General features: G+C 38.3%; 1 protein-coding gene across 1 annotated transcript; it reads left to right on the forward strand.

Moving 5' to 3' along the window:
* The first annotated feature begins 217 nt into the window (after positions 1-217).
* On the forward strand, positions 218-14,883 carry LOC121859403 (myosin heavy chain, muscle-like). Its single transcript, XM_042356190.1, has 22 exons — positions 218-322; positions 1,855-2,424; positions 2,591-2,618; positions 2,860-2,962; positions 3,196-3,285; positions 3,435-3,597; positions 4,557-4,660; positions 5,538-5,675; positions 5,786-6,055; positions 6,277-6,447; positions 6,560-6,896; positions 7,359-7,411; positions 7,726-7,813; positions 8,041-8,158; positions 8,430-8,547; positions 8,814-9,287; positions 9,840-10,726; positions 10,879-10,957; positions 11,309-11,554; positions 11,922-12,709; positions 12,826-13,279; positions 14,056-14,883. Exons 2-22 carry the CDS (start codon positions 1,917-1,919, stop codon positions 14,563-14,565), a joined length of 5,727 nt encoding a protein of 1,908 aa, XP_042212124.1. The 5' UTR covers positions 218-322; positions 1,855-1,916; the 3' UTR covers positions 14,566-14,883.
* Positions 14,884-15,196: the final 313 nt, after the last annotated feature.

The following is a 15,196-nucleotide window of genomic DNA, read 5'->3' on the forward strand; positions in this document are numbered from 1 at the left end:
AGACAGTTTAGATCTCTGTAAATTCCATGAGTAAAAAGTTAATAAAATAAGGCTATTTAATTCATTAAACATGGTAATGCATAATCTGGCTCAAGTTTTTCATCGGTGTTATCGAAGTTTTGGGTTGCCAAGAGGGAAAATTCCCGCAGGTCACTGAGCCTGGCGTGGTGCTATTCTTAACTTACCAGTTTGTATTACACCTCTCGTGCCTACCTGGTAAGCTGTTGGACCAGTCGCCCTCAGACGCCCTCCGGTGGGTGCTCGAGACGGTGGTGTGATCGCGACGGTGGTGTGATCGTGGTGGTGCAGTGAAGAACGCCTTGTAAGTTACCCACAAGTTGGATCTATAACTTTAATACATTTGTGCAAAGTTTCGCTTTATTTTCAGGTACATAAGTGAGGGTTGATGACTTTAGTGATAGTTTGTAGTGACTTAATTACTTCAAGGAACGACTCATATATGCAGCATGGAACATAGCGTTTACTTGTGGTAGAACCCCGAAACTTTTTGATGTGATAATATATTATTTCATGCGACGGAAAACATATGAATAAAGTTGAATCAAAATGAAAAACTCGAGCATCACAGGTGTTGTGTAGAATAGTTATTTTTCTGTTTATGTCGAATAAATAAAATATTTATTTACTCTTAAAAACAGTAAACAAAAAAAAAACTATTTATAGAAGAAATTTTGTGGAAAAGGTACGAATTCTACTTAGAATTTGGCGAGACATTTTTGAGGATTTTTTCTTTTATAGAAAAACATCAGTGTATGTAAGGAAACAAGTATACAATGACCGTCTAATGAAAAAATCTTTGATGCATTTTCCTGAATGTGGAAAAGATCAACGCTTGATAGAGCTACGATTTCAGGGAAAATATAAATGTCAACACTAAGAGCAAAATGTATCTGATTGTAAACGGTTATAAAATAATCAAAATGCAACAAAAGCCTTCAGCACTAGTATGTCACTGTCATTGCTTTTTAGTTTTAGTTATTAGTACTTCAAATAAATATTGTTAGGATTCTAAATATCTTGGTCTACGAAGTGTTTTTCCAGTCACTCCATCAAGTGTTGCATACACTACAAGTTCTCATAATTCTGGTTGAACAACTTGAAATGTTTTTTTTACCTCTGCAGCAAAATATGATTTCTCGCTTGTAATGGAGCACAGGAAAAGTACGGCGGCTTGGAACTTGTAAGGATAAATCAACAAGTCATGAAAAAATGTGCATATAAGTTATTGATGTGTTTACAGGAGCTACATTTGTCCACTCTCTCAAACACTCACCTTCATGCAGCTCCAGCCCACCGAAGATTGTTAGTAGAATTATGTAAAGTATCTATTGTAGAACATGGTGGTTCCATAGACTTCTTGAGGAGCCTATTTATAATACCTTAATAAATGTTTTAATACTCTCGGTTTTTATACTTACATATTGCCGTCAGTGGGGCTTGATGAGTACAGTATTGCAGAAAATTCTTTACTAAAAAAGTTTTTTCATCGTAATCTTAGTTAGTGTCCATCGGTATGAATCATATAATATAAATATTCATAATTTCGGAATATGAGATTTTAAATTTTACTTACCTGAACACATTCGATATCTGAGTTATAGCATGCTCAAAAAAGATGTAATTTACCAACAATAAAATTAAATCCGAAAGGATGACTATAAAGGTGTGAAGAAGAATAACTACTTTTTTCAACTTTAAATACGTTTTGATAGAGACTTCTGAATATACTATATAAAAAATACTCGGCAATATGTAACAGCGCAGACGACAACTTAAAATATTATGTGTTTGAAGTCTGATTTTCAATGAAAATATTTTGTTTCTATATTTCAGGAACGTCCAGAACGAGATAAATCTGCTTAAGAATCAGACGACTTTAGGCACCCACCGCTAACATGCCTGGCCACGTAAAGAAGTCCACGGGTCCTGACCCAGATCCTACCGAGTTCTTGTTCATCTCTATGGAGATGAAGATGAAGGATGCCACCAAGCCTTATGACGCCAAGAAGTCCTGCTGGGTCCCTGATCCTAAGGAAGGCTTCGTCGAGGGTGAGATCACAGGCACCAAGGGCGAACTTATCTCAGTTTATGCAGGTGGTGAGACAAAGGACTGGAAGAAGGACCTCGTGGGACAGGTCAACCCTCCCAAGTACGAGAAATGCGAGGACATGTCTAACTTGACCTACCTTAACGATGCGTCTGTCCTGTACAACTTGAAGAGCCGTTACGTCAACAGGCTCATCTACACCTACTCCGGTCTCTTCTGTATCGCCATCAACCCCTACAAGCGGTACCCCATCTACACCAACCGAACGGTCAAGATCTACCAGGGTAAGAGGCGTAATGAAGTGCCTCCTCATCTCTTCGCCATCGCCGACGGTGCTTACATGAACATGATGCAACGTAAGTGTTTATCTTGTTTTCTTTGCAAGTCGTAAGAAATAATGCAAATACAAAACCCAGTCACGGCTTAAGTATACCAAAGATCATATAAACTTGGGGAATATATTGTCAACAGATAGGAAATAAACTCACCACCTCTAAAGATATTTGCTCTTTCTCCTTACAGTTGGCGAGAACCAGTCTATGCTTATCACGTAAGTGAACCTATAATTGTATGAACATAAACACTTTAATAAAGAAGAAAAACATGTATATGGAAAGCGAAAAGTAGAACTAATATAATATTTACTTTGATAAATGAGGCCAATTATCACACTCATGATAATATAATTTGTAATGGACTATATCTGTGTATTTAGTGTTCCTGTTTCAATTTTTGTCATTTGATATATTTTTTATCTTTAAATAACGGAATAACTTTATTTCCTACCACAGCGGTGAGTCTGGTGCTGGTAAGACAGAGAACACCAAGAAGGTACTCTCCTACTTCGCCAACGTCGGCGCCACCACCAAGAAGAAGGGCGAGGCAGAAAAACAGGTAGAAATGGGTGCTGTTTTCCTTTGTCTTGCTCCCAGTTCCCAATTTCTCTTTAGCTGAAAATGAGGGAAATGAAAAGAATAATCGAATGTCATAAAACATTTACTTCATTACTGGAAAGATAATGTGGAAAAATATTTTTTTGTTTCTCCATTAATATTCAATTTTCCTAACAGTCAATAGTGCACCCTAAAGGAGCGTTGTACAGTAATAAAGTAACTCTCTCACTTCAGAACCTTGAGGACCAGATCATCCAGACCAACCCTGTACTGGAGGCCTTCGGTAACGCCAAGACCACCCGTAACGACAACTCCTCCCGCTTCGTGAGTTGAACCATCTTCTCTTCCACATAACAATAACGTGGAAAATATTATTGCAACTTTCTGTGAAACAAAACTCTGTATTAAATTCGTTTTCATTTGATGTGTCTAACCCAAGTTTCGTGAGGTCATGCCATTCGTTCTCTACACAGGGTAAGTTCATCCGTATCCACTTCCAACAAAATGGCAAGCTGTCCGGTGCTGATATTGAGGTCTACCTGCTGGAGAAGGCTCGTGTCATCTCCCAGCAGCCCGCCGAGCGTTCCTACCATATCTTCTACGAGATGATGGCTGACCAAATCAAAACGATTAAGCGTAAGTATTCCTTCATTGTGCTAAATTGTGTGCGAAACCGGACGTAGTTTCTACTGTTGTCATGTTCAATCGATGTGGAATAATTTTATTTGTCAAACATTTGGTCGTCACATAAGATATTCACTGCCTTTGCCTAACAATATGCTAGATTATATGCTATACCATGGCTCTCTAGAAAACCGTTTCATATCATAGGATTCAAAATATTTGGTAGTTATATTTTTGTAAGACGATGGTATTAAACAGCGTCTTTGGCTCCAGATATTTCAATATTATATGTTCTAAATCTAGGTACACTGTTTGATAGCATTAAATTCAGGAAATTATGGAACACTCTACATGGATTCACGTATTGTTAAAAATTATATACATGGAGGTGTTCTTTGCAAAATAAATATAGTTTTTACCAGTAAATGAATATAATTTCTCATACTTTTACATATCAAAAGATGTGAAGGCTAGTTTGTGAAGAATCGTATCGTCAAATATTTAGGTTAGTGTTACCTCAGGAAACTACACAGTATTACAGGCTCGGTGAGGTACACATTATCTTCAATGATAACATGTAACATTTTCCCTTTATTGAGCGTCATTTGTCTTTCAGTCATAGAGGAAGTAATATTTTGAATTACTCTAAAATTATCTCAGCAACATTACTGTTTTCTCTGCTGCCCAAGGAAAGTAGGTGGTGCTGTTGCGTATGGCAGCTCCTGTTATCCCATAGATTCTAAGAAAAGAATCAGCTAGCTTTTGTTTGTGACTAAGCAGAGAGCTCCAGTAGTCCCTGAAGACAACGGTTTGAATATATTTTGTACAATGGCAAAAGTTTTACCTTAATAATATTAAGGAAAATACCAAATAAGAAGATACTATTTGTGAAGGAAAATTTGGAGTTGGAGTTCCCACCAAACCGTAATCTCATTTGGATGCCCTGCCTACATCTTTATTCCCATCTGCAGCCACGTGTTTCCTTAGCGACGACATCTACGATTATCACTACGTGTCTCAGGGCAAGGTCACCGTCCCCTCCATTGATGACGGCGAGGACATGCAGTTCTGTCACGTGAGTGGTTTAACTCGGTGTATTATCCGGCCCAACCACTGGTGTGTGTTTCACTGAAAGTGTACAAAAGTTGCAATCGATATGCTGAAAGACTTATATCGATTGGGTAGAAGATTGATGTAGTTCTTTTTGTTTTATATTTCAACAAAATACCGAGTTTATTCCTAGTTTATCAAAGAACCCTTCCGCTGTTCTCAACTGAAAAGGAAATCAGAAGAACAGTAAAAAACAAAAGCATGTCAATTCTCTGTAACCCCACATCATCGTTTCTCATAATAGACAACTGTATCACAGAAGATACGAACGACAACTTCGCCAATTCCTTTATTTACATTTGAATATATACGAACCTTCAGTGGTGATTTGTTCTGTTTCCAATCTTGTGTTTGCTTACTGACGACGTGTTCTACTGCCACAGGTTGTTCCGTGGCAGGTCACTGTCCCCTTCGCTAAAGATGGGAAGGGCGGCAGTTCGGACTTAAGAGTTTTGTTCCAACGATATAACTACAGGTTTTATTTTCTGACGCTGTTATACAGAATAAGACATCTTTGCTGACGCAAGAACGTCATCATCGCTTTATTTGTTACCAATAAGTTTTAAGAAAACTTTTCATACATGAACACTAATTTTAACCTTTGAATTACCTTATTTGTTGCAGAATGATTGGTCATTTCATTATTCAATTATACTTTGACGGTCTCTAAATTATTATTCTTTATGTGTCTCACCAAACGGCAATGATTGTACAGATTGTTAAAGTATTAGGTCTAGTGCATCATTTAATTTTTTTTACTTAGTGAAAGGTGTTTAATGTATCAAGTAAAATTTGAGAGGCTTTTGTGATCAATTGACTTACATTTACCTGTTCTAAACTAGGACGCCTTCGACATTCTTGGCTTCACAAAACAAGACGTTGAAGAGGTTTACAAGGTCACAGCCGCTGTCATGCACATGGGTGAGATGAAGTTTAAACAGAAGGGTCGCGATGAACAGGCTGAAGCCGACGGCACTGAGGTAATCACACTTTTCTGTTTTACCCTCAAGTGCTAATATTGCAATGATATCACTATGCTTTAAATCTGGTAAACAGTTGCTCAAAAAATACATTTAATCTTCTTTATTAGGTTGGTGATAAGGTCGCCAAGCTGCTGGGCACTGTTGGTGATGACCTGTACAGGAACATTACCAAGCCCAAGATCAAGGTCGGTTCAGAGTTCGTAGCCAAGGGCATGAACGTGAACCAGTGTTATTACTCTGTCGGTGCCTTGGCTAAGGGTCTCTTCGATCGTGTCTTCAAGTGGCTGGTTGTGATTTGTAACAAGACTCTTGAGACTGGTCAAAAGCGTCATTCATTCATCGGTGTGCTCGATATTGCCGGCTTCGAGATTTTCGACGTAAGTAATTTCAGTTGATACAGCTTTACCAGTGGATGAAGATAAAACAAATTTAATTTTTTTTTTAATTTTATGAAAGGAATATTATTGCTTTAATGAAGTATCATATATAAATTTATAGTAAAAAAAAGTTATTTATGCATATCGTTGGGTATGTTGTCCTTTTATCAGTGAAACTCTATAGACTTAGTTTGTAAGAGTGTTACTGTTTTTCCCATCAGTACAACGGCTTCGAGCAGATCTGCATCAACTTCTGTAACGAAAAGCTGCAACAGTTCTTCAACCATCACATGTTTGTGCTGGAGCAGGAGGAATACAAGAAGGAAGGCATCAACTGGGTCTTCGTGGACTTCGGTATGGATCTGCAGGCCTGCATCGAGCTCTTCGAGAAGGTAATTTATCAGAAGACTGACAGTGTGATAAGGTGGATGCCGTATCAATGCAGTGTTTTTTTTCTTATATCTAAACCATCTACACAGTTCATAATGTGTGCAATTTCGACAGAAAATGGGTCTGCTCTCTATCCTCGAAGAAGAGTCTATGTTCCCCAAGGCTACTGACAAGTCTTTCGCTGAGAAGTTGAACGCCAACCACCTTGGCAAGTCCCCTGTGTTCGTCAAGCCCAAGCCAGCCAAGCCCGGTGAGGCTGACTCTCACTTCGCCATTGTTCACTACGCTGGTACTGTCAGTTACAACCTGAGTGGCTGGCTCGAGAAGAACAAGGATCCTCTCAACGACACTGTTGTTGACCAGCTCAAGAAGTCCAGTAACAACCTTATCGTCACAGTCTTCTTGGACCATCCCGGGCAGTCTGGTCCCGTTGAATCTGGTGGTGGCAAAGGTGGTAAGTATTGAAAGTAATTTTGATTTAAATGGTTCTATGCAAAAACTGAATAGACACTTTCGAAAAATAAGAATTTTCACGCCTTCTGAAAAAAAAGCGTGCATAAATTATCATGCATCATATTTATCTTCATTTGTATATTATGGTATTAATATACCTTCTGGGTGGTCCCGCAGCAAATGCTAATAAATTCTTTTCTCTTTCTTCGCAGAGTTGAAACTGCAGCTTCTAAAAGATGGCTGAAAAGTTCCCCTCCGTATTTTTTTTATTTAAATAATAGAACCTTGATAATTATTTTTTAATCTTATGTATATTGCTATTGTTTCCTTGTTCTCTGTTTCTTCCCGATCTTTTGGGCATTACTGCACTAAACTATATACAAGTGACAAATAATTAATTAAATTCATTTCTGATCAATATCTACAAAAAAAATAATACACATAAACTTGCTTCTTTCAGGTGGTCGTGGTGGAAAATCTGGTTCCTTCAAGACTGTGTCTTCTGGATACAGGGTATGTGCATTTGCTTTACTTTAGCGTCTCCCATCCTCTGTGCCTTGGAATACCTTAATCGCCAACAAACGTTTTCTTTCAAAAAATTTAATAACAAAGTTTGCATTTTTATAACAATTCTTACGGTGGACATTTTCAGTATTTACACTTACTAATCATTTTGTCACTCATGTATCTTCGTTAAAATTAATGAACGAAGAAAACTCACACACAAATCTACCAGTTATAAATGCATCCTTTAGGATGCTTGATTCTGGTCAGTTATCATTGATGTTAGAGAGTGTCTTAACTGTCCTTGATGCCTTCTCCCACAGGACCAGTTGAACAACCTGATGAGGACCCTCAACTCTACTCACCCTCACTTCATCCGTTGTATCGTCCCCAACGAGACCAAGTCTCCTGGTAAGTTGAAAATGGCGATAAAAGCATCATCCGCAATTTTCTTAAGATTAATTTCGTTGTTCCATGTTCTTTATTTCAAATTCAACTTTTCTGTTTAGTGTAAGAATAATTAGGCATATAGAGCAATGTCTTATATATTTGCGATTCCTTTTCTCGATTACACCAACGGTTTGGAGATTTTCACTGACCATGTATGTGAAACTATATAATTGTTCTCTCTTCTTTAGGTGTGACTGAGGCCGCCTTGATCATGCACCAGCTGACTTGTAACGGTGTACTTGAGGGTATCCGTATCTGTCGTAAGGGTTTCCCCAACAGGATGGTCTACCCTGATTTCAAACATCGGTGAGTTGAAAACAAACTATATATATATATATATATATATATATATATATATATATATATATATATATATATATATATATATATATATATATATATATATATATATATATATATAATTTCTAAATGTGCCTCAGTGTAGATTCGGTTTATTACCATTATATACCTAAAGAAAAATGTGTTTGCAATTACTAAGGCCCTGATAGATGCTCAACACTGTTCTATGATATAGGCTGCACGTGCCACTCATTCAAAGAACTTTTATACTCCGTAGTTACAAGATCCTGGCCTCCAAGGAAATGGCAGAGATTGCCGACAACAAGGCAGCCGCAAAGGCTTGCTTCGACAAGGCTGGCTTGGAAGAAGAGCTTTACCGCTGTGGTAACACTAAGGTAATGAAACTCTTTGTCTTTTATATTATGATAATCCTAATGTGTATTATTATTAGGAATCTATATTCTGGTGCAATTTTTCACTAGCCCCTTGTCACTAAGAATGTTAACAAAAAGCAGAACCATTTTGTTTTTGCATTTAACACATATTCTATCAATTAATATACTTGTACTATAAGGTCTTACAGACAAACTAAAAACTTCCTGGCCCATTAAGTCTTACTTCAAGGTATTTTCTGATTAACAAACCGTTTAATGTTCAACAGGTATTCTTCCGTGCTGGTGTCTTGGGTACTCTGGAAGAGATCCGTGATGAGCGCTTGGGCAAGATCGTTAGCTGGCTGCAGTCCTGGATCCGAGGTTTCACTGGCCGCAAGGAATTCGGCAGACTGCAGGAGCAGCGTGTTTCCCTTGTTGTTGTTCAACGTAACTTGAGAAAGTTCCAGGCAATGCAGTCCTGGGTCTGGTTCAACCTTTGGCAGAAGGTTAAGCCCCTCCTTCACGTAACACGTATCGAGGACGTGATCTTTGCTCTCAAAGAAAAGGCCACTAAAGCTCAGGAAGATTACGACGCTGAATTCAAGCTTCGTGGAGACCTGGAAGCTGCGATTGCTACCCTGACAGAGGAAAAGAACAATATTTTGTCCACTCTGGAATCTAGCAAGGGTAACATGTCCGAATATCTCGAGAAACAAGCCAAGCTTCAGGCTCAGAAGATTGAATTGGAAGCCCAGTTTAACGTAAGTATGAAAAGGCAAATATATATAACACAAATAAAAAAATAATTATATGACATGTGATGCAAATGTGGAACTGTATCATTGTACTTAGGTAGAGAGTCGATTCTCACGTTTTGGTTCGTGAGAAAAGTGATAATTATTTCATAATAATAGTAGTTCATTGTTAGAGTAAATCGCTGGAAGTAAATATATCAATAAATACATAAATAAATATATAAATAAATAAATAAATAAATAAATAAATAAATATATATATATATATATATATATATATATATATATATATATATATATATATATATATATATATATAATAATAATAATAATAATAATAATAATAAAAAGGTAAAAAAAAAAAGCTTACCCGAATTCTCAAGAAGCATTCTTAGTTAATGTCACTGCAGACTTTCTATGCAAATGAATATTAAAACAATATTGTCTAATTGTTATACTCTAATTAGAATGTAGAATATGCATTTAATGTAATGAGGTACTATGTCACCTGGTATTTTATTTAGTGTAGAATTTACTTTATTTCTCTTCTACTCTTAGGACATTACTGCCCGCCTTCAGAAGGAGGAGGAATCCCGTGGAGAATTATTCCAAGAGAGGAAAAAGACTGAGCAAGAAATTGGAAACATGAAGAGAGATTTTGAAGATATGGAACTGACACTCGCAAAAGCTGAACAAGACAAAGCCGCCAGGGACCACCAGATTCACAATGTTACAGAAGAAATTGCCCACCAGGAAGACCTCATTAACAAGGCGACTAAGGAAAAGAAGCAACTTCAAGAACTAGGTCAGAAGGCTTCTGAAGACTTCCAGGGAATTGAGGATAAATGTAATCACCTGCACAACATCAAGACAAAACTCGAGCAGACTCTCGATGAGCTTGAGGACTCCGTTGAACGCGAGAAGAAGCTACGCAATGATACTGAGAAGGCCAAGAGGAAGGTTGAGGGTGATCTAAAGCTAACCCAAGAATCTGTAACGGACTTAGAGCGCAACTTCAAGGACCTTGAAAGTACTATCCAGCGTAAGGATAAGGATTACGCCTCACTGGCGGCCAAACTTGAGGAGGATCAGAGTCAGTTTAGTAAAGTTCAGAGGCAGATCAGAGAACAGCAATCCCGAATTGAGGAACTGGAACAAGAGGTTGAGCACGAAAGACAAGCCCGTGCGAAGGCTGAAAAGGGAAAATCTAACCTTGCACGCGAACTTTCCGAACTCGGGGATCGTCTGGATGAGGCTGGTGGAGCCACAGCCGCCCAGGTGGAGCTCAACAAGAAGCGTGATGCTGAACTGGGTAAACTCCGCCGTGACCTCGAGGAAACCACCATCCAGCATGATTCTGCCCTCAATCTCCTTCGCAAGAAGCATAATGATGCCGTCGCTGAAATGTCTGAGCAAGTTGACCATCTTACCAAGATGAAGGCCAGGTTAGTTATTCTCCATAGTTGTGGATCAGCGGAATAATAATATCTCATTATGAACAAAATGATCATCAAAGTAAATAAGGCTTAGTTGTCTTTTAGAATACAAATGTGTCACGTAATTCTTTATGTAATTTAATATATTTTAACAACTGCAGGATGGAAAAGGACAAGGCTAATCTGAAGCGTGATGCTGATGATGCCAAGTCGGCCATGGACGGTCTTACCCGTGATAAGGTAACAGAATATAGTTCTTTATCTCAGAACAAACACACACATTATATATATATATATATATATATATATATATATATATATATATATATATATATATATATATATATATATATATATATATATATATATACATGGGAAATTTTATACAATATCCCAGGTTTACTTACAAAATAGTCCACGTAATGTTAGGCTGAGGGACAAATGTTATACTATCTTCCTTTTCCCGAAAGTGTTTTCAAAAACCCGTTTACACGTTTCAAATAAGCACAATATTAAGATGATGTTCTTAGTTTTAAAAATATTAGAGATTATTTTTACCAGAAATTCACTTGAAACTAATTCCATTTTCAGGCTGCAGCAGAGAAGACCATTAAGCAGCTCCAAAATCAGATGACTGATCTTCATGCCAAATATGAAGAATCCAGCCGTACTTTGAATGACTTTGATTCCGCAAAGAAAAAGCTTGCAGTTGAGAATGCTGATCTTCTGCGCCAGCTGGAGGAGTATGAAAACCAAATCAGTCAGTTGTCCAAAATTAAGCAATCACTTCATGGGCAGCTTGAGGAATCCAAAAAGGTCTCAGATGAGGATAGCAAGGTAGGTGTGCTATTAGCAGCAATTAAAAGTAATTTACATTTTACCATATCTTCAAGCATTTGCAGATGTAAGATTTCCTCTCATTGCTTTCTTATTGAATTCAAAACTATTCACAGTCACATCAGAACCTTGGTTATCTCTTACATATGCAGTTATTATTTTGAGGTCATTAATACGCTGTTACTGAATAACATCAACTCCTGATCAACAAAAGAAAACTTAAGTGTTCTTGTTACACAAACAGACCCTGCACGGACGTCAAGATATCTGATTCCCTTCAAAATCCGTCCAATTTCAGAAATTTTTATATAAATTATCTATTGACAATTTGCCAGATCTGGTATAAGTAAGCTTTAAAATTTCACAGGAACGTGCAACTCTTCTTGGCAAATACCGCAACTTGGAACACGACATTGATGGTCTTCGTGAACAACTTGATGAAGAAGCTGAAAGTAAGGCAGACATGCAGCGTTTGTTTACCAAGGCTCACGCTGAGTCTCAGATGTGGCGGTCAAAATATGAATCTGAAGGTGTTGCACGTGCTGAGGAGATAGAAGCTTCACGACTAAAGCTTGCTGCCCGTCTTGAGGAGGCTGAAGCTCAAATTGAACAGCTCAACGTTAAGAACTTAAGTCTTGAAAAATCAAAGGAGAAACTTGCAGTGGACTACGACGAAACTCAGATTTCCATTGAGCGTGCTGAAGCCCTGGCTCAGGCTGCTGAGAAAAAGCAAAAGAACTTCGACAGAATAATCCATGAATGGAAGCTGAGGGTTGACGACCTTGCTGCCGAACTTGATGCATCCCAGAAGGAATGCCGCAACTACTCTTCTGAACATTTCCGCATTAAGGCCGCATACGAGGAAAACCTTGAGCATCTTGACTCGGTCCGCCGTGAGAACAAGAACTTCGCTGATGAGATCAAGGATCTGATGGACCAGATTGGTGACGGTGGTCGATCACATCATGATCTTCAGAAGAACGTTAAGCGTCTTGAAATTGAAAAGGAAGAGCTCCAGGCAGCTCTTGAGGAAGCTGAGGCCGCGCTTGAACAAGAAGAGAACAAAGTGCTTCGAGGACAACTTGAGCTCAGTCAGGTTAAACAAGAAATAGACAAGCGTATCCAGGAGAAGGAGGAAGAATTTGACAATATTCGGTAAGTAAATAGACGTTGACTTCCACTTTGGTTTTCATTTTTCTTATTAATAACTGTTTTTGTTTGAAATGTAAATTTCGTTTTACTAATAACAGATAATTATGTTTTTATCACAGCAAGTGTCACATCCGTGCTCTCGAATCCATGCAAGGTTCCCTTGAGGCAGAAGCCAAGGGTAAGGCCGAAGCTCTCCGCCTGAAGAAGAAGCTCGAATCTGACATAAATGAGCTTGAAATCTCACTCGATCATTCAAGCAAGGCCTATACGGACCTGCAAAAGGGCTATAAGAAACTTCAAGGTGAATGGAAGGAAATGCAGGCGAGGGTTGAGGAAGAACAGCGTCTTGCTTCGGAATACCGCGAACAATACGCTATTTCGGAACGCCGTGCTAATAGCCTTCATGGTGAGCTGGAAGAATCTAGGACTCTACTTGAACAATCTGACCGTGGTCGTCGTCAAGCTGAATCAGACCTTACTGATGCAAATGAGCAATACAGCAACCTGAGTGCCCAGTACAATACTATTACCATCGCAAAGAGGAAGCTTGAAGGCGAATGGCAGACTCTTCACGTAAGTTTTGTCTTTATACCTTGTCATCAGTACTATGATATTCATAAGTATATCCCTAATTTTTCCTTGAAATCGTTTTAGCTATTTTAAATTATATATATATATATATATATATATATATATATATATATATATATATATATATATATATATATATATATATATATATATATATATATATATATATATATATATATATATATATATATGTGTGTGTGTGTGTGTGTGTAGTTCATTTTTAGTCCATATAACATGCGGACTTTGAACATATAATCAACGACCTCACCAGCCAGGAATCGAACCCTCGACATACTGGGTGGGACTAGGGAATGCTACCGACCAACCCACAAGGACACTAAAAGCAGTCCTAGGTCGAGGGTTCGATTCCTGGCTGGTGAGGTCGTTGATTATATGTTCAAAGTCCGCGTGTTATATGGACTAAAAATGAAGTATATATATGGTACCTCGTGTTTCATACCAGCTGGATTCGGTAAAATGCTACTGACACCACATACGAGGCACGGGCGGTTCCCAATGAGGTTCACAGCGCCATCAGCTCGATGAACAGGCTTTGTGTGAAATATAACAGAGTTTAGGACTGCTTTTAGTGTCCTTGTGGGTTGGTCGGTAGCGTTCCCTAGTCCCACCCAGTAGGTCGAGGGTTCGATTCCTGGCTGGTGAGGTCGTTGATTATATATGTGTGTGTGTGTGTGTATGGTGAGATGGACGCTTGAACTAAAGATTCCAAACACTTCTAACCTATATTTTTACCTCAGGCTGACTACGAAGACATGCTGAACGAAGCTAAGAACTCTGAGGACAAGGCTAAGAAGGCCATGGTTGACGCCGCCCGCCTGGCTGATGAACTCCGCGCTGAACAGGATCACGCCCAGAACTTGGAGAAGATGCGCAAGGGCCTGGAAGTGTCTGTCAAGGAACTCCAAGTGAAACTTGAGGACAGCGAGAGCTTTGCTGTGAAGACTAGCAAGAAGGCTCTGGGCAAGTTGGAATCCCGCGTTCACGAACTAGAGGGACAGCTAGACGATGAAGCTCGTCGCCACTCTGACGCCCAGAAGAACCTGAGGAAGTGTGAGAGGCGCATCAAGGAGCTCTCCTTCCAATCCGATGAGGACAAGAAGAACCACGAGAGGATGCAGGACCTTGTCGACAAGCTGCAGCAGAAGATCAAGACTTACAAACGCCAGATCGAGGAGGCCGAAGAGATCGCCGCCCTGAACTTGGCCAAGTTCCGCAAGGCTCAGCTTGAGATAGAGGAAGTTGCTTAAATCAAATTAGTACAGCCTGACCGAATTTACAGTAGTGGGAGGAGATATGAATTAAAAGTGATAATTTTATACACTGTATATAACAAAGACTCAGTACACATTGAACATTCAATATGAATTATTTTCACAAACAAACTGCAAAGTTTTACCTTACCTATGTGTGGATTGTATATTCTACATATACATATATATTTTTTATTATGACGCTAAATTCCACCAAGCATTTAAGTTCTTGTAAGCTATTCATAGATTCACAAACCATCCCACGGTACTATGTTATCAAAAAGCGCCATATTAAATTAAAGAAACTTTAATTCACACGTGTTTTAATCACTATAAGACATCCAAACTGTATGCAAGCATCACAATATATATATATATATATATATATATATATATATATATATATATATATATATATATATATATATATATATATATATATATATATACAAAAATCAGAAGCCACCTTGAAACATTCAACTTAATTCATTCTTCTCAGCACGGGTTCACCCAGGGACGTTCTTGTCTCACAAATTTGCTTTGCTTTTTCTCAGAAGTATATGAAGCGGTAGATAATGATAAGTCATATGATATAATTTATTTAGATTTCAGTAAAGCATTCGATAGA

Source organism: Homarus americanus, unplaced genomic scaffold (assembly GCF_018991925.1).
Source record: "Homarus americanus isolate GMGI-L3 unplaced genomic scaffold, GMGI_Hamer_2.0 scaffold7626, whole genome shotgun sequence".
Classification (NCBI taxonomy): Eukaryota; Metazoa; Arthropoda; class Malacostraca; order Decapoda; family Nephropidae; genus Homarus; species Homarus americanus.